Genomic DNA, 22,441 nt, shown 5'->3' on the forward strand with positions numbered 1-22,441 from the left:
TTCCCTGCCAGACCTTTTTGGGACCAAACACATGGAAGGGAGTTCAGTGTCCAAACATTTTCCCAGATGGGACAGTTCAGAGCACGTCAGTGCTGCTGCTCCTTTGCACAGGATTCACCATTAGAAGCTCATTTTTCTGCATGGAGCCAAAGCCTTTCTTTTCTTCTGTGACAAACAAACTCACCAACAATGTGCCAGCATAATCCATAAATGAACTGCAAACAGTTCAGTGCTGCAAGTCTGCTGGTGAGCTTCTGCATGGCCCTGCTCCTGCAGGCCAGGACTGCACAGTGATTAGAGAAATTAATAGCTGGAAATGTCAGAGCCTTGTTTGCAAAGCTGGGGCTGCTGTCAGGAGTTGGCTCAGTCTGTGCTTTTCAGTGCATACATGAGGACACTTCCCCAGACCACGAGGAATTTTGGGGCCACTTGATTCTAGTGAGGTAAGGTTGTTGTCTTGTTTTGCTTTTTTCTCCAGACTGGCACTTTCTCACTGGTTCTGGTCTTTCATTGGTTTTTATTCGTTTGTTTGGGGGTTTTTTTGTTTGGTTTTTTTTGGTTTTTTTCTTCTCTTCCTGAAATAAATGAATATTTGAAAGATTGCTCAAAGCAATTTAGTAATCCATACACAAGCCTCAGCATTCCAATTGAGGAATAAGTATAATTCTTAAATATGAGCAACACAGGCAATGGTCTAAGTTGTGCAAGGGGCACATTGTGAACATGCTTTGGCCAAGTAATGTTTATGGAGAAATTTATATAGAAATTACCATAAACATCATCTTAGAGTTCAGTGACACAGAAAGGTATTTGGAACCCTGCACTGGGATTAGTTCTACAGCATGGGGTAGTAAAATGAAAACAAAGCACAAAATGAATTTAACTTGCCCTTATGAAGAATGGGTTCAAATTAAGCCATCCCTTAAGCTTGGCATGGCAAAGCTGAACTTGCCAGTGTAGAAAAATCATTAGATAAAAATTACCCACAGAAGTGTATTACTGGGGTACAAAAAGAGAAAAATAAATGCCTTCCTTACTCACTGATGCCAAGTAGTACATTTGGTAGTTCATAACAGCTGATAATCACACAGGAGACATTAGGGAAGGAAATACTTCAAATTCAGGAAATGCAAATATCTTTGCTGATTGATTCTGATTTGTTGGAACTACTTAGCTGCTGGCACAATGGTGGATTTTTAAAGTGGTTACAAAATAGGAAATCACAGCAGCTGAGTTGCTTCATCCCTTCACACTCAGGAGCTCTGCAAAGGAAGCCTGGTTTGCATTCCCATGGGCTTTGCTTTCCACACAAGACTGTTCAAATACTTGACTTATGGTTATCACAATTTTGGTGTCTGTGGGCTTTACTTGGCTGAACCTTTTTTTCCTGAAGGTCTTTTCACTCCAGTTTTGGGCTGGCTGATCTTTCCTGCCTGCCAGACGCTATTCCTGGTTGCTGTGAGGCTGCCTCTGCACCTTGTGCTCGATCCTCAGCTGACTGAAAGCTCAAACTGCTGCTGCACCAGCACCAGGGGAATTGAGGACTCCCAGGAACACCTCTCCTGCCTCGGGGTGTTTATGATGTGGGGAACAGGCTGGTGGCGACAGGGAACAGCCGCTGGCTCTTCTGAAATTACAGCTCTGGGGATGGGAGTGGGAGCAGGCGGCCCCAGAGCTGCCCTGGGCTGTGTCCCAGGGGTTGGATACCTGTGACCAGTGGTAAAAAGGCCCTGTGGATTCAGGACTGGGGGACAGCAGGGTTGCTGGAGCTGTTGAAAAGTTGCTGGTGAGAGGTTTGGACACTGCTGTGAGGCGGCCGCTAGAGGCCCTGCCAAGCCCATCCCTTCGCTCGGCATCAGCTCCCGCGGCATCTCTGGGATGCTGAGTTTGCCTCCCTGGAATCGACCCTTCTGCTTCCCTGCAGAGCCCACCACCATTCCTGACCCTTCATCCTCCCCTCTCGGGGTCTGAGCTCTGGCCTGTCCTCTCGTTTTGTGAGAGGCTGGAACCCCATATTGAACATACAGAATGGTTTCTCACAGAATTGTTTGGGTTGGATGGGACCTCTAAAGCTCATCCAGTCCAACACCCTGCAGTGAGTGGGGGCACCTTCAACTACATCAGGTTCCTCAGTTTGACAAAAGCCTGATTTGACCCTTAGCTGAATCAAGGGAGCACAGAGATAATTCCTACAGAGGCCAGGATTCTGTTGATATCATCTATTACCAGCCCATGTGTCTATTTCAGCCTTTGAACAAAAAAGCAGCATTTATTTTCTGGACTAACTGACAGATCTGTAGGAAAGGCAGGCTGGTGCCCTGCCTGGTTTCTCAGTGTGTATCTTGCAATTTTATGCTCACTGAGGCTAAAGTAAAACTTTATTGCACTTTTGTGTTTGGCATTTACATCCTGTTTATGTAAATTCTTCAAACAGCTTGATTTGTAGTAGAGGAAAACAATTCTTGCTGTATCTTTTTGTCTTTTGAAGTGTCCATCCACTCTGGAAGAGGAGAACTTGTATGGAAATTAAGTAATTTGTCTGGATGTTTTTCTGAGACTTAACTTTGCAGTCTTCCAATAGACTCTGGTCTTGTCATTATCAAACCTCAGACTGCAAGTTTTATGCACTCATTTTTCTGCTTGGGTCTTAAAATTTTGGCTGCATGACACTGACTGAAAGGATAGGGCTAGGCTAGAAATTATTACTAACATTTGGGAACTGTTTCTTGCATGTATGAATCTTATGATTGAAATTAGGGAACTTTTTTGTGTGTATCACCTTGGTCAAGTGCAAAATGTCAACGGCACTGGAGTTTTGAGCAGCAGTAGTGGACTGGCTTTGGCAGGACTGTTCTGACAAACCATTTGTGCTGTGCTCATCCCTGGAAGCTGAAAGTGAGCTACAAACTGGAGAATAATTTTGGTCTCCTCACAGCCTGTGTGTTCAAATTTAAACCATAGGACAGAGCCAAAAAGGTTGGAAACAAGATCTGGGTATAGCATCTCTTGTGTCCCCAACACTTGTCATCATTCAGTCTTAACAGCTTGTCCTGAAAACCTTTCCAAGACAGCAACTGTGTCACTGGACACTTGTCTGCAAATGGAACACAACAGGGCAGCTGCCACAACTTGGATTTTTCACCCTGAAGCTGCCTCTGCACCAGGGATCTCAAGTGAAGCCAGAGAGGGTGACAGTGACATTCCACTGGCTGTGGCCCCAGTAGTGCCCAGGAGTTGCTCTGGGACCCTCTTGTTACCATTTTGAGTTCACCAAGGTTCAGCTCAGTTGGATCAAATCTCCCTAAAAATAGGGCTCTACTCCAGACTGGGTGGGTGCATTGCAGTGCAAGTGGATAGGGGAAAAGGAAGAAGAAAAAACAACGTGGGGTTATGAGAGGAATAAAAATGCTCCTGGAAACACTTTCCATTTCATCTGAGCTGTCATTCCTTCCTATGCCCCTCCTCTGTATTAATTCTTCCTTCTGTTTTTAGCTGCTTGTTGCAAAACTTGGTGATTTTAAGGCAAAAGCTTTCTCACAGCAAACTGAGCCTGGCATGCAAGGGGAAATTGTTTATTCAGGAGTGTCTTCCAGCAGGAGGTAATTTGGAGGGGACAAGAGCAGTCAGACACAGGGAGGAGACTTATTTAGAAAAGGCTGTAGGGTCTGAGACGTGCTGACCTCATGTTCTATATTCTGAGCCCCAGGGCCATCGTGGGACATCTGGCCTAATGTAATGCTAACCTTGCCTTGAAGCAGGGAAAGCACAGGCAGTTCAGTCTGCAATTCCAACAGGGACCATCTGAGCATGGTGCCCCCACCACATTCCCATGGATCACATGGACTGCAAATGGCTTTTATTTCGTAGAGATCTGAGGAGCACAGTGTTTTGCGGATATTTTGTTTGGCTGTTGTCAGTACACACAAACTAAAATGAACTCTGCTCTCCTTTACATCTCCAGCTCTGACAGCACTGGAGTCAAGAGGTGTAAGGGGAGATGTTCTGTGGTGTGAGGAGCTGCAGGAGGCTGCAGCAGAGCACAGCTGAAGAACACTGCACTCTGTAGCCAGTGGCAGGTATGGGAAACCTCCTTAGTGTGCTGAAAACAGGGATTCTGTGGTCCAGCTAGCCAAATTATTTCTGTGGGGCTGAGGGAGCTGCAGAGACAAGCCTAAATGTCAAAGACAAATCTGAATCCATAATGCCAGGTCTTGGCTGCTCTGCATCCCATCCTTCAGACAGGCAGGTTCTTCACTCCCTGGCTGTGGTAGGGAGGGGATGTTCCTCAGGAAGAAGGCTGAGAAAATGTAAAATCCTGTTTCAAATGACTTGTCTGAGAGATTAGAGCCTGATGAGTTCCCTGCTCCCACTGCTGGCCCAGGGAGCAGCTGGAGCTGCAGCTGCTTCTGTGGGGATGTGAGGAGCAGAGAGCAAATCTCAGCAAGGGAGAGGCAATGCTTGTGTCCCGGGCTGGCTGCAGGGCAGCTCTTCAGAAAGTGGACTCAGGATGGATCTCTAGTATTCAATGCAGTGTATTAGATCAGCAAAGTTCTTAAAGGTGGTGAGCAGATGAGGCAGGAGCTCTGATCCTTTAATAGGGGTGTTTGCCTGGTGGCCTCCAGGGAGCTTTCTTTTTTTGCGGACGTTGATTTGCAGCCAGGAATTTCTTGAAATCTTTTTCCTGCAATTTTACAGTATTTTCATTATTATTGGAGGTCAGAGCTGCAGGTGCTGCTGGGGAAGTGGGTGTCTCCTTCTTGCACCTGGCACATCCAGGACTCACAATATAGAGGACCTTCAGCTTGGAGTGTGTGACCCATTCCCTCATGCTGTCCAGCACGATGGGCAGCACGCTCACCACCCCTCCATAGCGGTGCCTCGCTTCCTCCAGGCTCAGGTGGTTCACAACCCCGTGGGGGTACCTGTGGGACAGAGGGAAACAATTGGCACAGGAGTCCCAGCCCTGGGAGCCACCCTGAGAGCCCAAGGGGGCTGCAGGGGCCTCAGGGCACCCCCCTGCCCTGCCATGCACCCGAGGGAGGATGGACAAACAGAGCAGCACTCGTTTTGTGCAGGGACAGTGACTCTGGTGTTTGCCAAGAGCTGGCACAGGCAGCTGGGCAGCACCTTGGACCTTCCCTACAGTCAGGGATGGGCTGTGACAGAGCTGCTGCAGAAGCCTGGGGGGAATGTGCAGTGCCAGCCCCCAGCAGCGACAGGCAAAGGCCAGGGGCTGGGCTGGGCTGGGGAGGCACCTACGTGGCTCGAAGGGCAGTGAGGTCGTTGCTGTCGTTCAGGAGCACTTTGCACTTCTCCAAAAGGCCTTTGGTGACGCTGTCCCCAGCGTGCACCGTCTCCATCTTCTGGCAGAGGCAGCGCAGCTCGTTGCAGATGGAGATGAACATGTTGAGGATGCGCCTGTCCGTGGAGTTGTAGCAGTGGTGGTCCTTGTAGCACTGCACCTGCACAGGGGGAAATGGCAGTGCTGCTGAAAACGGCACAGTGGGAACACCTCCATGGCAAGAAATGGCTCAGTGCAATGTCTGCCACAATCCTCTTCAAGGCAATGAGCAAAGCCCTTCTTAGGGAAGGGAGAGGCAGCCCTTGGAAAGGACAACCAGCTCCTTGTGTGTCCTAATCCTGGCAGCAGCCTGCCTTTCACTCTGCCTTTGGCATCCATCTGGGCTTTGGCCTGACTTCTGCCATCTCAAATCCACAGTTCTGATTTCATTTAGATTTTCCTTCCCTCCTCTGTCTCCAGGTGGTCTAAGTTCTACTTTTCAGTGCAGCATGCTATAAAAATTCCCAGACAATTCACTTAGCAGCCCAGCAAAGCCCTTGCCCACGTGGGACTCTCAGCCCTCAATCCATCATCCTCCCTGTGTAACTCAGCCATTATTTTTAATAAGCACTATAGAAAGATACAGCAGCACCAATACCAGGGGGAAGAGCCAGGCATGCTGCTTCCCACAAGCTGAGGATTACAGATTCCATCTGTGGCTGGGGAAGGAGCCTTGGTCTCATTGTTTTCCTGTAGCCTGTGTTTCTGGCTGGGCCTCAGCAGTGCTCAGCCAAAGCAGAAAGTGCTGCTCAGCCTTGAGCTTCCTTCTGAGACAACGGGAGGCCCCACACAGGTGATCTCTCCCCACCCCTTTGGTTACACACCAACCTTCCTGGGGACTTTTTGTCCATCTTCCCTTCAGGAAAAACATTTCTCCAGCCCCAGGTGCCCTCCAGCCCCGTGCTGTCCCTGTGGCCGTGGCAGGGAGCTCTTGGTGCTGAGGGATTTGTACCTGGACAATGGATGACACGGGTCTGATCATATCATGGGCTTCCTCCCGGGTGCGCTCCAGGGCTCTGATGAAGGTGAACTGCTGCTGCTGGAAGAGCTTGTACTTCTCCTCGATCTTCCTCAGGGTCTCCACCACCTCATTCATGTTCACTTATTGCTGGATCTGGGGGGAAAAGAACAGACAGGACGATGCTTTTTAGAAATGATTCAATTCTACGTCTGAGCTGGAACTGAGTAGGTTGGTAGAAAACTTACCAAAAAAAAAAAAAAAAAAAAAAAAAGGCAGGAAAAAGAGATCTGTTGTGCCGAAGCCCTGCAGTCCCGGGGCCCCCAGAAGTCACTCAGTGCCTTGGGAATGGTGCGGCAGAGAGCGCCGGGGGGAGCGGTGACAATGTGATGTCACAAACGCTGCCGGGCTGTGGGAAGGCGGTGCGGCAGTGCCGGAGCCACAGCGGGGCCGGAGCAGCCCCAGCGCCTTCTCTCCTGGCTGGGAACCATCGCCCCAGCGCCTGCCCAGCTCTCCCGCTCCCGGGGCCGGCCGGGCACGCAGCGCCGCCGCTCCTCAGGGAGCGCATCCCCGCGGAAAGATGCGAATCTCTCGGGGCAGCCTGGCCCGCGGCCCGGCCCGCCGGACCCGCCACGCCGTTCGTGCGGCCGTGGCCGCCCCGCTCCCGCCCCGGCGGGCCCTGCGGCTCCTACCGGCCGGTGTTCGGGCGGCGGTGCGGCAGCTCCCGGGAGGGGCCGGGCTGGCGGAGCGGCCGGGCCGGGCGGGAGGAGCAGGCGGGCCACGGGCCCTGGGCCCCGCCGCTGCCGCGGCCACCGCGCCGCCGTCTCCATGGCAACCGTCGCAGCTCGATGACGTTTCCCCGTTCCCGTTGCAGTAAACGAGGCTGTGGCCACGCCCCCGTGCGGAGATAGGCCGTTTCTCGTCGCGCGGTGATGACGTCTCCATTAGCAACGCATCTCGTTGCCAGGGGCGGCCATGGCGGAGGCGGACACGGAGGACTCGGCCCGGCCGTGGCCGCCGCCCGCGGGCGCTTACGCGGAGGAGCGGGGGCTCTTCCAGCTCCTGCAGGTGAACGGGAGCCCCCGCCAGCCCCTCCGCGGCGCGGGGAGGCCGGGCGGGGCCGGAGGAGGCGGGGAGGGGCAGCGGGGATCCTGTGGGAGGTGATGGGCGGGTGTCCGCCTGCGGGACGCGGCCGTGGGCTCTCCCAGTTAATTATTTTAATTGGCAATTACTGCCGCTGACACGTGTGATTTGATTTGCGGAAAAAAATGGCAACCCATGGCTAAAGGGGAGTGGAGGAAGAAGGGAGGGGCAGTGATAAATTGGGTGCGGGAGGACGCGGGGAAGGTTCTGCGGGGCTGGGCTGGGGCTGTCCCCGCCTGCTGCTCATCCCCCGGGTGAAGCCTTCACCTTGGGTCCCTCTTGTGCCTGTTCGGCGCTGTGTCAGAAATAAAGCGAGAAAAGCGCGCTTGTGGTGTGGCTGTGATTTCGGTACCTGGCAGGGCTGGCTCCCCTGCTTTAGGGAAGGGTGGGTTTAGGTCTGAAGTTCGGGAAAAGCCCTTGTGTCGTGCGTGGGGAGGTTTGTGGGAAGGACTAAAAATCCTGGTGCTGTTCTGATAGGAGAACTTGCTGTGTGGTGCTCTTAACTCTGTTAAAAAATCATTTCCACTCGCTCAGATCTCACTCAAATGCCCACACATGTTTAGTTCTTTTCCTATTTTCGTTTGTGCTATCATTTTTTTTCTCTGTTTATTCTGACTATTGCAGCGTGATATTTGTGTTTTGACTTGTTTTAGTTTTTTTTTAATGGAGTTCTGCGTTTTGCAAGCCACGAGGCATTGAATGCAGCTGCAGGGACTCATATTACATGAAATGTTTGTGGGATTTACTCAAGGTGGTGTTTTTGTGCTTTAGTTGTGTTGGAGCAGAATAATGACACCAACACAGGTTGAAATTGTTGTGCTAAAACATTTACAAAACACAAAATGTAAAAACTATGTGAGAACCAAAACATGAACTTCCCCCAGAGATTAACAGAACAACTCATGTGAAATTAAGCTGAGTTTAGCAGAACTGGATAAATAAAAGGATTTGGGCAAGAAACTGTGTCTATCACTATCAGCGTGAACATTTTTGAATTATAATAAACCAGATTTTCTTAGGTTTGTTATTTATAAAGGTGCTTATAAGCAAAATCCAGATTGCTTAAATAAGTGTTGCTGGAAAGTAATAATTTTAAAATGAACTTCCAATAAAAATACAAATTTCATCTTTTATGCCGTGTGCTACCCAGACCGTGATGCATCAGAACTTGCATGATCACCAATTTATAAACCAAATTGAGTGTTTTAATTATTCTAATGAAGTGGATGAAGTAGAAAAGGAAAACAGGCCGCTCTAATGACAGACAATCAGTTGGTGAGGATATAAAATTTTATGGACTAGATGGACTTTATGGAATTTAGTTGCAGATATGAAAGGGTTATGACTGCTGTTTGGAAATGTCTCTCCCAGCACGAGCATTTCTGAGCTTGTCTAAATTAGAGCATTAGTTCTGTTTGATGTTTAGTTTTAATTACAGGACTCGTGGCTGGGCTGAAATGTCTTGCTAGGAAATGTGTGGATTTCTCAGGGTTTTTCTTTTTTTCTGCCTGTAATGCCCAAATCCTCCCTCAAACCAGTGCAAGCTCCCCACTGTTACAGATGGGAGCTCAAGGGTTCAACATGAAAATGGGCTCCAGAACAGACATTCAAGGCAAGGCTTTAAGCCTTTTTTTGCTTTTTTTCCCCACCTTCTCCCCACTCCTTTTCCAGCAGGAGCCAAGGCTGGTGCAGGTGTGCAATGTGCCATTTCTGTGGGTTATGTTTTCCACAGCTCTCGTCCATTCTGCACTCCTCTGGGCTAGTCAGAGACTTGTGGCAATGTGCTAGAGAAGGCTCATCTTGCCTTGCAGAGACACAAAGTCAGTTAATTCTGGTTTTCAAACTCCTTGAATGATTTTTATGTCAGTGCTGCCTCAACCATTTTCGACCCCAGGCTGCTCGAGCCAAACCTTTCTGGTGTCCATATGTACCATAAATAAACTGAATTAAATAGGTTGGCGTTTTTTACTGGCAATTTTCTGACCCTCACCAGTTGTTCAGCATCTAAAATAGGTTCTGAAGTCTCAATTTTGTCTGTGAAAGAAAATAAATAAGCATTTATAAGCTGTTTAGGATCCTCATTGTAACATTGCTGTAAAAATGAGAGATATCACAACTGCAGAGCTGTGTTCAATTTTCCTCTGACTTTGTCCTATTTATTTCCAGAACATGCTTGAAGAGCTATTAATTCATAAGCCAGATGATCCCATTGAGTTCATGATAAACCACTTAAAGCAAAACAATGATGATGGTAAGTGGAAAAGGAGACACCAGAAATAGTTCAGCTCCTGATTTGTAAACAGCTGTTGGGAGCTGTGCTGCCGTTGGCAGGTGATGGATCAAACTTTTCAGGCTGAGTCTTGGGGAGGGGGGAAACAAAAAAAAAAAAAAAAAAAAAAAAAAAAAAAAAAAAAAAAAGGTGAGCATTTTGGAATACTTATAGGCAAGATGCTTTTAATTTCTTTTTTTAGTGGGTAATCTAATAAGAAATGCACTTTAACAGTTATAACAATGAAACCCTCTAAGGGAATAACAAAGAGTTCTGGTGTATCAATTATTAATGCCTCCTGTGCCCCATCTGATATTTCCTGTTGTCTTTAAGCTCGCTAATTACTCCTTTTGTCAGGTGTAAATTTGGGTTCCTATTCTACCTGGGCTGGCAGATTCTCTGCTTTCTGATTAGTTTGTTCCTCTCTGCTGTTAATGAGTTGCACAGCTCAGTGGCATCTCAGCTGAAGGAACAGTGAGTGTGTCTGCTCCTCTGTGGAACAAAACCTGGTAAATTGAATGGGAAGTCTGTATTCTGCACAATAAAAGCATGTACCCTCAATCAAATTATTTGATTTACAAACTGTTCACCCTTAGGCAGATTATATTTGGATATGCACAAGTGAACTGTAATTTTTGTTCTGCGTGAGCTGTCAGAGAGAGCTGGTGTCATGGAGCTTTGATGTTTCTTTAAAACCAGAGTAAACCATTATGAAAGTTCTGCTGCAGCATCAATGAAATCATTATCACTGGAGGTGCTGTGAGCTCTTAGTGGTGCTGATCAGATGGATGGTGATTGAAATGCTGCTAAATATGTTAAAGAAAAAAAAAAAATCAAATCCTGCAAATTGTGCCCAGCCTTTTCTGGTGCAGGCAGCATGAATAATCAATCTGGTTTGTAGAGCCATGGAAAATATGTGGAAGAATTTCCTGCAGTTTGATAGAATGCTGATAAAATTTCTTCACATTGGGCTAACATTTGTCCTGAAGCCCCACAGTATTATTTTAACAGAATTGGGCAGGTTTCCATCTCATGACTTCAGTACTTTGAGGCTAAAAACAGAATTACAGCAGTTGTTTGTCAAGGGGAAAATGCTGTCTGCTTTTGGTCTGGAAAACCCTGTTAAGGAAGGAGAGGAACTCCAATTAAAATTAAAGCCTAAATGTTGTTTTAAGAATAAATTATGTGGAAAATAATGTAACAGAAATGTGTAGCAGAGTTGATTTTACTTTTTGATCATGGCAGAAGGTGCTGACTATTTAGAAGAAAAAAAAAAAACCTTATTAGAGCCATCAGTAAAGTGATGAATTTTCATGATCTTGCCTTGCCTAGACAGTTTTAGCCCTAGAGAAAATTTCAAACAGAGATGTGTGGAAAAGAAGCATTGCATCTATCCCAGGTGTGAAGTTAGAAACCCTTTTTAATTAATAATAGGATCCAAAGTACTTTTAAAAATATAAACAAGTCTAATGGTGATTATATCTTGCAACTGCCTTGAAAATATTGTAGGTCAAATGTGTGGCAAAGTGTTTGTGCTTAGGGCTCTGTGCTATTGCTCTTTCATGTGTTCCTTCTAAAAACCTTCAAGGGCCACATAAAGACTGATAATTCTTTCATATTCAAAAATGCAAGTTTTCTACATGGTATCGTGGTTTGTGCTAATGAAAAAGGCTTTCAGGGTCCAAGTGGCATTTCTGTGAGCTCCTCCTTTGCACTCAAACCTCTGAAGGAATGTAAAAAAGTTCTGCCTGAATGTTCACTATGTACCCTGTGCTTCTTCTCTTTGACAAAGGATTTCTCTTACAAGTTAAGCAAATTTTGTTGTATTAATATTAATCATAAAATCTCTTGGATTTAAATGGAGCTCTGTGAGTCCAGGTGTTGTTTTGTGTTATTCCAGTATTCAAATAGGAATAGGAGTAGGAATCCAAATTTACACCTGACTGAAGGAGTAATTTGTTGTTGCTAAAATTGTTGTTGAATGTTAAAACTTGCTTTAGTCAAATGAGTAAATCCATAACATCTCATCAGACTAAATGCAGAATTAAATATGATTTGTTACCAAAGAAAAAGGCATTTCCCAGAATTTCCTGCCTTCATGTAGCTGCTGCTTTGGAGCTGCAGTATTAAATAGTGACTATTTGCTGGCTGGAGGGGTTAAACATTACACCCAGTGGTGTCCTGGCAGTGCCCCTGTGTCGTATGTTTGGGGAGAAGGCTTTAGAGGAGTCCTACAAGTGTGCAAATGAGTAAATCAGTGAATTACACTGCCCCATCTGCTGCCAGCCACTAAGCAGAGAGCAAACCAGATTTAGTACAAAGTGAGCATTTACAGTAGCCCTGGGCAATATTAAAGCATGAGATGGTGTATATAATGGTATGTTTCGTTTTTTATCAAACGTTTGTCCAAGAAAGCTGTGTATTAAAGCTTCAATACCTAAGGGCTTTCTTGTGAATTTTAAATCATGCTCCTAGTTAAACCTCAAAAGGATCTGTGGATGGAAAGGTTTTTTGATTTTCTTTGAAGTGGTTTGAAGAAGTTGATTAGTGTTGGCACCCAAGCACTCTTTTATGACGCTGTTTATAAATAATTCCTAAGTACCGGGCTGGAGTTTCAAGGTGTTAGATTTTAAAAAAACCCTAGGATTTAATCACATTACATTTGAAAGAAATTAGGTGATAAAAACAGCTGATGTATCCTTTTAAAGTATTTTTCTACATTGTGTACTAGTTCTGTTGCACTTGCAAGAACCAATAAGGGGGGAGTTGTTCTTAAACCTTCCAAGTCAGATAACTTTGTAAAGATGAATCTGTAATTTGGGTTTCATGTATGTTTAAAAATTGCACCTGCCCAATAAGTGCTAAGTGCATGGAAGGCCTCATGAAAATACATTTCACATCCTTGCCTGTCTGTTCCCATCAGACACGATCTCCCTTGGTTATGGAGAGCTGAGGAGGTTTTTGGGTGAGTGGATCCCCCCCTCTGCTCTGACCTGTGTTACTCCCAGTAAATACTAACCAGTCCCTCCTGCACAGACTCTGGTTTGGGGTTTTTTTTCCCCCCTGTGGTATAGGGGGGAAAAAACATCAAAGTTGTTAATATAAAATGACAGTTGAAGGGATTGCAGCCCAAGGTGTATTTATGGAAAAAGTTCCAAATACTTTCCTAAGAGCAACTCCATTTTCTCCTGTTTGGCTTGCCTCTAATCCATTCCCATCAAAGCTCAGGGCAGTAATGACTGTTGTATTGTGTTTGTGCACTGGATTAAGAATTCCTCAGAACTGGGATGCTTTTTTGCACCTTGCCTCTCAGGGAAAGGAGAGGGATGTGCAGCAGAGAAACACAAGAAACAGAAATGAGGAAAATTACTTTAAATGGTGACTAGAAAAATTCAAGGCTGCTGTCAAAAAGCATAGTTAGGGAGTCCTTCATTCTGCACTATCTAAATCTTCTCTGAGCCCTATTTAGGTGAAACTAAAAATTGAAATATTTTTTCATCACGAAATGTGTTAGTTCTGAGTCAATGTTTCAGGGATAAAAGTCAAACTCAGGTAAGGAAATGTTTGTACCTTATGGTTCACCCCTAAACTCTCCATGTGTTTCAATGGATTGAGATATACATATCTCATCTATCTCTCCATGTGACATGGTTAGAGTGTTAATCTCATTGACCATGGAGATTAAAGGAGGACCCAGGTGGCACTGATTTTCTGTTCCCCCTTTTTTTTCCCAGTGGAGCCCAATCCTGAAATCTCCACCAAGGCAGCTTTCCAGCTGAAATGATTGTTTCATGCTGGCTCCATTGATATTATGCAATACAAGGGTGGGAAACTGGAGGGGATTTCTGCTGTTCTGCACCTTGACATTTGCATATCCTTGTTCCACAGCTCCAAGAATTTGTGTCCTTGGCCCACCTGCTTCTGGGAAAACTACAGTTGTGAGTACCTTACCCTCAGTGTTGTAACACTTCCCACTCACTCTCTTACTTTCTGTTGAGCTCAGCATTTTGGAAAATTTTATTCTGGGAAAAGAATTTTGAGATTTATCCAAGTGGTAGATGAGCACAAGACAAATTAAAGGGCAGCATTCCTGAGGGTGTTACACCACAGGTGAAATATATATTTTCAAGTGAGGTCTGGGGGAACTCACTCAGGTAGTGAGACTACTGGAATACAACAGAATTCTGCCTGCCTTGTTTTCCCAGCCTTTTAGCAGGATTAATTAGCCTGGGGGAAGCAAGTTAATTACTCATTTGTGGTGTTCCCTTGCTGTGAGTTGCTCCATTTGCATGGTCAGTTATCTCGTGTCCACTGGCACCATTAAATGCAATGGTCAGAGGTGCATTTGAACCTGAGAAATGGCAGATGATGCTGGTGAGGGCATGGCAGGAAGAATATTTCCTTCTTTAAATTCTGTGTTAAGGTACAGGAGATAAAAAAGTCATTTTTCAAAGCTGGATACTCTTAAACATCTTTATAAGAAACTACTTAAAGTTGCTTATATATGTCTGTGTACTTAAATGTATGGCTAAGGAAAACTCTGTCTTTCTGCAGCCTTCTGAAAAAAAATGCTTCATTTTCTTTCCAAATATTTCAACCTGTATTTTTTTTTTTCTCCCCTCAGGCAATGTGGCTTTGTAAACATTTCAATGCCATACGTGTCTCTCAGGAGACTTTGTTATTCAAGGAAGCATTAAGGCAGACAGAGGAAGCAAAGGCATATAAAGAAAGAAACCAGGTGTGTAAGAGAATATCATAACAGTTGTTCTCGTGTCACAGAACAGGAATTATGTGGCATTCCCATGATTTCCACTGCTGAGTTGAGCAGATGAGAGTAAAGACTCTCTTCTCTCTGTGCTGTACATTGGTGTGTCAGGACACAGAGCAGTGGCAGGAGAGGGAGGCAATGCAAAGTAAAGGAAATTTTGAAAATACCAACCTTGGAACAAGCAGCAGAACTGGGAAAAACCCAGGAATGCACAATCCAGTGTAGAGAATGCTCCATTCTATTATTAAACACAGTGTCTTCTATCTGGGCATGTTTGATAATCTCAATAAAATAAGCATTAATCTCTGAGGTCTCCTTTGGTACAAAATGCTCTGGAAAATATGTACACAAAGAACTTTTTTTTGATCTGACAGTGCTACTTAGTTGTGCATGCTTGATTTCTCTGTAGCATGACACAAATAACTTACTTGGTGCATTAACTCAAAAGGAGGATGACAATCCAGTCAGCTCCTGACAGCCCTGGAAGCTCTCAAGCTGAGGCAGGAGCAGCTGACTCAGATTGTTGAATTTTCCCCAATTCTGTGCACCTGAGTTGCTCCAGTCAGATTTTTAAATCCATTTATTGTGGGGCATCCTAATTGATGTTCAAAACATTTTTTCCTGGTGTCATGACTCCCAGGATTAGTTGATCAGTAATGTAATTAATTGTCTTATTATTAAAAATTAGTGACAGAATGGAAAAACACATTGAAAGGTTATCTTGAATACAGAGAAGCATCTGATTCCTTTCTCCAGTGTCAAGGTATTCCATGAGAAATAGACTGGAAGAAGTCTGGCTTTTTGTGTCTTTCTTTAACAAGTCCACTAGTTTGAGTTTATAGTTTGTCCCTTATCACCCATTTTCATAAAAATTGAAGCAATTTCCTATCTGTAGGAATTCTACACCCCTGCTAAATCCAATTTAGAATTGGAATTGGCCAACAGATCTGTAATTTACTGAGATGGCAGATGGTGTGATACACAGATTTGGGTTTTTTCCTTAGAAAATTAGGCTAAAATAGGGTAGTGTTTATAAAATTGAATAACATACTGGATAAGTAAATGAAGTTTGGAGATTTCTCAAGGAGCACACTTCAAGATCTGAGAGCAAAGAGTTCACTGAACTCCCTGAACTCACTGGCAAAAATGTTTGCATTTGGCTGGGGTGATATAGAATTATTCTTACTGAGAATATGTACTTTGAAATCTTAGTTCTAATTATTAAAGATTGTTTTGATAGGTTCATAAATTTATACTTGGAGGGGGAGAATTTAAAACAAAAATTCCCTTTGGTTTAATTACTGTAATTATTAACATATTTCAGACTGTACAGATGCACTTTCAAGGGTGTCCTTTTGGGCTTATTTGATTTAAAAAGATGGATGGTGTGGAAGATGAAAGTCAAAAATGTCAGGGCTAATCAGGTAGTGAGGTGGGCCTGCAGAGCAGAGGCTGCTGGTGGTTCAGCACTGTGCAGTTTGCCTCTGGATTTGATTTTTAGACCCTAGGAGGAGGTTTTCACTAAATAATTTTGTTCTTTTATGTGAGTTTGTTTCTCTGAATGTAACTCCTGGAATTAGGAGGGAGCTCCTGGGTTCCTCTAGGTTGGGATGTCTGTTCAGGAACAGAACAAGAGCTTTTTCATGAGTTTGGATATAACCAGGGCATTACAAAGTTGTACTCCTGGCCAAAGCGATTTAATAAATGAAGAGGAAAAGCAGGAGCTAAGGCTGTGGTTTTTGGAGAGTCTGGTGTGAAGATCATGAACACAATTTAATGTTGTTTCTCACTCCTAAGGCTGCTGTGGCTGCATCAACCCCAGAGGCAGAGGTCAGGCAGTTTGAGGTCACTTGGCCAATGTCAGTGGATCTGGGCAAATGCTGCAAAAAGCTCTGCAAATGTTTGTTCACGTGTTCTACCCACTCATTTTACCAATCTTCAGCCAAGCTTTCATCTCTTTTGTGTTCCCCCATTAAAGCATTTGGGTTTTCCTGGCACAGGAAGCCATGGAAGGCACTTTTAAAGCTCCATTTCTCAAGTTGGACAAGCAATCATTCACCCACACATACCTGGCCACTTACTAATGAGCACAGCTCAGGTAGTGAATTTTAAATACTGAGTGTTCAAAGCAAAATGTGATCATTCTGCATGTAAAAATACTCTAAAAAGGAGTCAGATATTTTTGAATATTCAGTAAATTGAAGAACCACAAGCTACCAATAAATATTCCATGAACAGAAAAAGAGGCTACATTTTTGGATAAATCATTGCAAATTATTCCCTCATCTCTAGTTATTATAATGTTAATAGGAAGCATCCTCAGGTTTTCCTATAGTGAAGTCTAATGATGAGCTATTGCATGTTTCACTTTTCCTGTTAACTGGATAAAATAAGAAGTTGAAACAACTGTGGTAATTGTGGGTTCATGGGATGGGTGTGCTCTTAATGCTACACTAAATTGCAGTTAAGGTGTTTGCATAATACCTAATAACTTCAAACTGCCCCAGAGTTGTGTCACATCCCTGTGCTTTTTAAAAAGAAATAAAATAGAAGAGAAAAATAAATCCAAGGCATCCTTAACTATGCATGGTCAGCATTCCCATCTATTCCAGGGGAAGCCACTCTGAAGGAATAAAAAGAAACTGTTCCAGGTTTGTGTGTCCAAAAAGACCAGCCTTTCATGTGTATTTATCTGAACAAACTAAATCTATTTATGATACTCAGGGTCCTAAAGTAAATTTCTTCAGACTTGGTTGCTGTTCTCTCCAAGGTGCCACTTTGGAGAAGCCAGAAGTTTTTTAGCTGAAGCTGTTTTCAGAGCAAAACTTCCAAGAAAAATGTCTACTGAAAGAGCTGCCCTTCAAAAAAAGTGTGGGAATTTTATGAAAGGGGAATGAAATATAACTCTGATTAGACCAGGCATGGAAATTGAAGTATGATGTTCCTGAAATATCATGGAATATTTAAAATTAATCATGAGTGGGTACAGTTTTTCAGCAAGTATGGAAATAGTGATTAAACCAGCGTGGGTAGAAAAGTGGTCTGAACAGGACCAAAAAATCCCACAGCAGTTTTTCCTTTGCCTGCTCTGGGTGTTGGCACAGCTCTGTGGGTAAGGTGTGGTTTGGCTTTTACCAAATGTCTGTCCATTATTGCAGATTCCTGGGAAGTGCAATCCCATCTCCCGGGCTCACCATATATTTATGTGTTTATGAGAGATAAATTATAAATGGGCTGCCTGATATGTACCAGATATCCTGATTTCTAGTGGAATAATTAGGCATTCTGCAAGCAGCCTATTGAAAATGGTTTTGTAGGCCACTGCTCAGTGGGGGGAAAACTGCCCAGGAAATGAGACTGGAATGGAGCCACAGAGAGCAGAAGGAGCTCAAACACTGAAATACCTGAATGTGTGTCCTTGGCTGTTTTTGTGCAGCAAACCCCACTCCAAAGGCAGCAGTAAGAACACCAGTGCACGGAGAGAAGGGAGGATAAATTTGGTGTAAATTGGTTTGGCAAGGCTGACAGAGCAGCCCCCAGCAGTGAGCAGCCTGGTTTGACATGACACATGAAAGGAGCAGCCAGGCCCTGGCTGTCCCTGGGAGCAGCGTGGTGCCCCTTTGGAAGGTGACAGGTTCCAGCAGTGAGGGGCTGCAGGAGGCTCTGACAAAGCACCCTGGGACCTGCTGGCTCTCAACAAACCCAGCAATTTCCTTCCCTCCTGCTCTGCTACCTGCCCCAGTGTTGGCTGATGTGAGGAGAGGCGCTGAGAGCTGGGGACAAAAGAGATAAACAAAAGCAAACCCTGCTTGCCTGGGCCACCTGGGCTCTGCTGTGTGTGCTGGAGCACTTTCTCCACCCTCCTTCAAAGTGCCTTCTCTGGGACCATTTCCACCACTCCTTGTGAAATTGTTTCATCATCTAGTGAAGATGATTTTATGAAATCTTCCCACATCATCAGCCACATTTTCTCACTGTATGAATTGAAGTTCAAAGGAGTTGCTCCAAAGAATATTTTTTCCAGATGCCATGAGTTCCAGGATTAGTTGAGCAGTAATGTAATTAATTGTCTTATTAAAAGACGGTTGTCTAATTATTAACAATTAGTGGCAATTAGATTGGAAAAATATGTAGATTGGAAAAAATATGTAGATTGGAAAAATATGTTGAAAGATTATCTTGAATGCAGACAAGCATCTGATTTCTGCCTTATCTACCTCTCCCAGCCTCTAGATATACTCATTTTTAGGTTTATACCTTTCAAAGAGGTTAGGAAAAAGACATGAGAAGCCACAGGAAATGGAACTAAAGGGAACTGAGAGTCAAGCTCACATTGATAAGTGAAAGAGAATTTATTTTAATTGGGAGGTAGAGAATGTGATTGCAGGTTGTTTTTTTCTGATTATTCTTTTTACCAATAATGACAGACTAAATAAGACATTTATTGAAATGATTAATGGCTGTCATGAGCTGCATGGACAGAAGTTTAGACTTTGAGTTCAACTGGCTGACTCAGAGTTTAACCAAGTTCAGCATAGAATGAAAGCCTAAATTAACTGGATAGTGGAGCAAATTCTTACCAGAAGGAAAGGAGAGTATTGCTGATTTCTTGTTAGGAAATCAAATATAATGGAAGAAATGTTGACGAGTGCTGATCTGTATGGGAACTTTGTTCTTCTGTCACATATCCAATGCCTCCTTACAAAACATCTTTAGAGGTGGGCAAAGCAGCAGTCACAGAACTAAACAGCACTTTGAGAATATTGGCAAATGCAGTTTCCATCCCATTTCACAGTCCTGAGTTTAAAAATAAACTAAGTTCAACTGCAAAATACATTTTTAAATAAACCTTTTGGGTGATGAGAGTTACTTGAAGCTATGAAACAACCCTCCTGAAAATCAGGCTCTTTGTGTTGTTTGCTCAGTGTCTGAGGATCTGTTTGTGTCACTGAGAGCTGGCAGGTCCCTGATGCTGAGCCCTCTGTCACATGGAGCAGTCAGGGGTCAGCTCCTCGTGGTTAAAAGGAGACTTTGTGAATGTGATGTTCTTCTGGATCCCTTTGCAGGTCTGATGTCCAATGTGTGTGTCAGTGTGCAGAACTTGGCCCTGCTTCCATGCCAGTGTGCAAAACCCCCATGGATATTCATGCTCTGTGCTCAGCTTCCCTTTAACACTGATTTTTGTGCCCTTATTAACTCTTTGTCATTAACTCATGTTAATGACCCGAGACTCGCACGGAATTATTTATTTCTTTATTTCCAAGAAGACATCTCACTTCACCTTTAACCACAACGTGCCTGCATGGTAAAATTCCTTTTGAACTGCATTGTGAATATTCAGCCCTTTTTTTCTTTTTCTTTTTTTTTTTTTTTTTTTTGTGCTCTTTCTTTAGAAAATTCCCAACGCGCTGTGGGCCAATCTGATCCAGGAACGTCTGTCAAACGTGGACTGCATCAAACAAGTAAGAATTGCTCCTCAGAGGGCTGCTGGATAAGCACTTACACAACTCGTGCCTGGTATTTAGCATTCCAAGTCCTGAGCAGAGCAGGGAATGGGGGCAAATCATCGGGGCTCCCGAGCCAGTTGCTTTCTTGAACATCAGCGGAGGGAGTTTGGAGCTTTATTAACAGGATAAAGGGGAGGATGAGAGTATGCATATGCTAATCTTCCAGCACCGAGATGATCAAAGGCTGAACAAGCAGAGCTTTGTTGATTGCCTGGGGCAACTGGCAGAGATGGAGTGGACAAAAAAGATAAACAGAAAATAGATAGAAATCAATATTGTTAAGGTTTTTTGGCTCTTCTTGAGGAAAGGGGAGGAAAAGAGTCTTAACATTACTAATTTCAATTCTGTTTCTGGTTGTGTCTCTTTTTTCTTCCTGTGTTAGGAAACATTGCATTTGAATATATTGTCTTCTGGGTAATAATTAATATTTTCACTCTTAGCTTGAATAGGTTTAGTTGTGTTCAAATCTGTGGCATCCCGTGTTTCTTACTCCATGTTTCATCATCTGGGAGACTGAAATAATGATTTTTTTGATCCTTGGAAAGAAGAAGTAAAGGGATTTGCAGAAATCCTAAATGGTATCAACTTTTCTTCATAAAACACTGCAGACCTTACTGTAAAATTGACCTATTAATGTTGAGTTTGCAAAGCAGAATTAAACTTTGTATTGCTGTTCACTGTGCTTGAATTATATGGGTCTGATTTTCCTTGAAGGTCTTTTTAGCTGAGCTATTTTACTTCATTGTAACTCATTGTAGTTACTTAGCACTCCAGATTATATATCTGGTAGCACTCAATGTATTTTTTATTTGTAATATATCCACACAGGACCTAGGCCCTTCAGCTGACAGGAGAACCTGTTTAAAACCACTCATGATATATTCTCCTGTTAATTTGTGTGGTATTTTTAGTTCTTTTATAACAAGAGCTCTAAAACCTCTCAAAAATACTCATTTTTCCACATAGGTCTCTTTTTCTGATTAAAAGAACATATGTTTTCAGCAGCTACTTTTCCCAGTGTTTGTTAAGTGAGTTTTACTGTCAGTGTACAAGCAAAATCCATCACTCTCCACAGGCTGCATCCACCTTATTTTCCATCTTTTTTTCCCCCTGTGCTTTCTATAATTGTTGGCATGGCTTTAGTTCTCCTGTCAATAATGAGGGATGGGTCTCTCAGTGAGTTATTTTAAGTATTAGGTCATGTATGAGTAAGGTGACAAGGTGGTTAAAATGCCAACAGCTGCACAGAGCCCTGCCTGCATTTTATGTTCCTGTTGTTGTCACCAGCAGCACTGAATCAGTGCTGGGTGTCTTACACAACCAGGGGAGAAAAAACCTTTCTGAAGCTTCCCTGACATTCAGCAAGAATGGAGTGGATGTAATCAACCCAACTGAGGTTTCAACTGGTTTTAGGAAAACCACATTATTTGTTTTTTAAAGGTGTGATGGTTATTAAAAACATTTACATTAATAGATAGGTGCACACAAAGTGACCACAAATTATTTTCTCCTTTGAAAGGGGATCTATGCATTTTAAGTGTAATATTTTCTGCTTGTAACTCCAAACAGAATTAATGCTGTAGGGTTTTTACCTCACTGACCAGATTTATGCCATTTCTTTCAAAACATGAGTCAGCATGTTTTCACTGAGAATGTTCACAGATTAGGAGCAGCATGCTGGACCACAGTACCACCAGCTGTTTGTTTTATTTCTCCTTGTGGTGTCATTGCCTTGGCATTAATTGTGCAGCTTTCATCCCACTGACAGTAGGAGTACAGGATTTTTTGTGCCGTTGTTTTGACACTCACAGGTTTATAGATGTCACTGGCATTCTCTAAGGAGAACATTTTTATTGATCAACAGCTCTGCTGAGGCCCTGTATTATGTGTTCTTGTAACACAAACCTAGTCAGGACTGGGAGGGATCAGGTGGGGAGGTCTTGCAGCACACACAGGAAACTTATTGCAGGCATTATGTTAGAGCCTGGCACTTGTGAGGCTGATAGAGTGAATTTTCATCTTGCAGGGTTAGCACAGCTTGGCTGCAGCTCCTCTGGCTGCTGGGAATTCATGGAGTGGAGAGACATTGCTCAGGAAGTGTTTGGGGGAGAGCTGAGCCACCTTCCTGGAGGGTTGGGATCTTTAGAAACCAAGCTTAGGCCAGTGAGTCCCACAAAGAATGGCAGAATGAGTTGAGATTGGTATTTTTTTGTGACTGCCCTTGAAAGGGAAGGCAAAGAGAACAATGGCTGTCTTTGGTTTAATCTTGATTGGCTCTGTTTGGTTTTACCTTGATTGGTTCTGTTTGGTTTTACCTCAATTGGCTCTGTTTGGTTTTACCTCAATTGGCTCTGTTTGGTTTTACCTTGATTGGCTCTGTTTGGTTTTACCTTGATTGGCTCTGTTTGGTTTTACCTTGATTGGTCCTGTTTGGTTTTACCTCAATTGGCTCTGT

At 43.9% G+C, this 22,441-nt stretch overlaps 2 protein-coding genes across 4 annotated transcripts in view; one reads left to right on the top strand and one right to left on the bottom strand.

Annotated features, from left to right (window-relative positions):
- Nucleotides 1–3,556: 3,556 nt before the first annotated feature.
- Nucleotides 3,557–7,068, bottom strand: SPACA9 (sperm acrosome associated 9). Of its 2 annotated transcripts, XM_059865248.1 has the most exons (4): nt 6,992–7,068; nt 6,294–6,455; nt 5,260–5,462; nt 3,557–4,922 (listed from the first exon to the last, which is right to left on the bottom strand). In XM_059865248.1, the coding sequence occupies exons 2-4, from the start codon at nt 6,435–6,437 to the stop codon at nt 4,592–4,594; spliced, it is 678 nt and encodes a 225-aa protein (XP_059721231.1). In that variant the 5' UTR covers nt 6,438–6,455; nt 6,992–7,068; the 3' UTR covers nt 3,557–4,591. The 2 variants fall into 2 exon arrangements, with proteins under 2 accessions (XP_059721231.1, XP_059721230.1); XM_059865247.1 differs by lacking the exon at nt 6,992–7,068 and having other exon boundaries at nt 6,294–6,462.
- Nucleotides 7,069–7,239: 171 nt separating this feature from the next.
- AK8 (adenylate kinase 8) overlaps nt 7,240–22,441 on the top strand; it is a 67,817-nt gene continuing 52,615 nt past the window's right edge. For both annotated transcript variants that reach the window (XM_059865250.1, XM_059865251.1), the window contains exons 1-5: nt 7,240–7,367; nt 9,609–9,693; nt 13,600–13,649; nt 14,336–14,449; nt 19,873–19,941. In XM_059865250.1, the coding sequence (XP_059721233.1) occupies nt 7,275–7,367; nt 9,609–9,693; nt 13,600–13,649; nt 14,336–14,449; nt 19,873–19,941 (411 nt within the window). In that variant the 5' untranslated portion in view covers nt 7,240–7,274. The remainder of the gene's footprint in view (nt 7,368–9,608; nt 9,694–13,599; nt 13,650–14,335; nt 14,450–19,872; nt 19,942–22,441) is intronic.

Source organism: Haemorhous mexicanus, chromosome 21 (genome assembly GCF_027477595.1).
Source record: "Haemorhous mexicanus isolate bHaeMex1 chromosome 21, bHaeMex1.pri, whole genome shotgun sequence".
NCBI classification, from domain to species: Eukaryota; Metazoa; Chordata; class Aves; order Passeriformes; family Fringillidae; genus Haemorhous; species Haemorhous mexicanus.

Coding starts and splice junctions, on each gene's coding strand:
- SPACA9 (XM_059865248.1), bottom strand. CDS start 6,437: ATGAATGAGGTGGTGGAGACCCTGAGGAAGATCGAGGAGAAGTACAAG. Junction 5,463..6,293: donor CCGTGTCATCCATTGTCCAG/GTACAAATCCCT, acceptor CCCCCTGTGCAG/GTGCAGTGCTACAAGGACCA. Junction 4,923..5,259: donor CTCACTGCCCTTCGAGCCAC/GTAGGTGCCTCC, acceptor TCTGTCCCACAG/GTACCCCCACGGGGTTGTGA.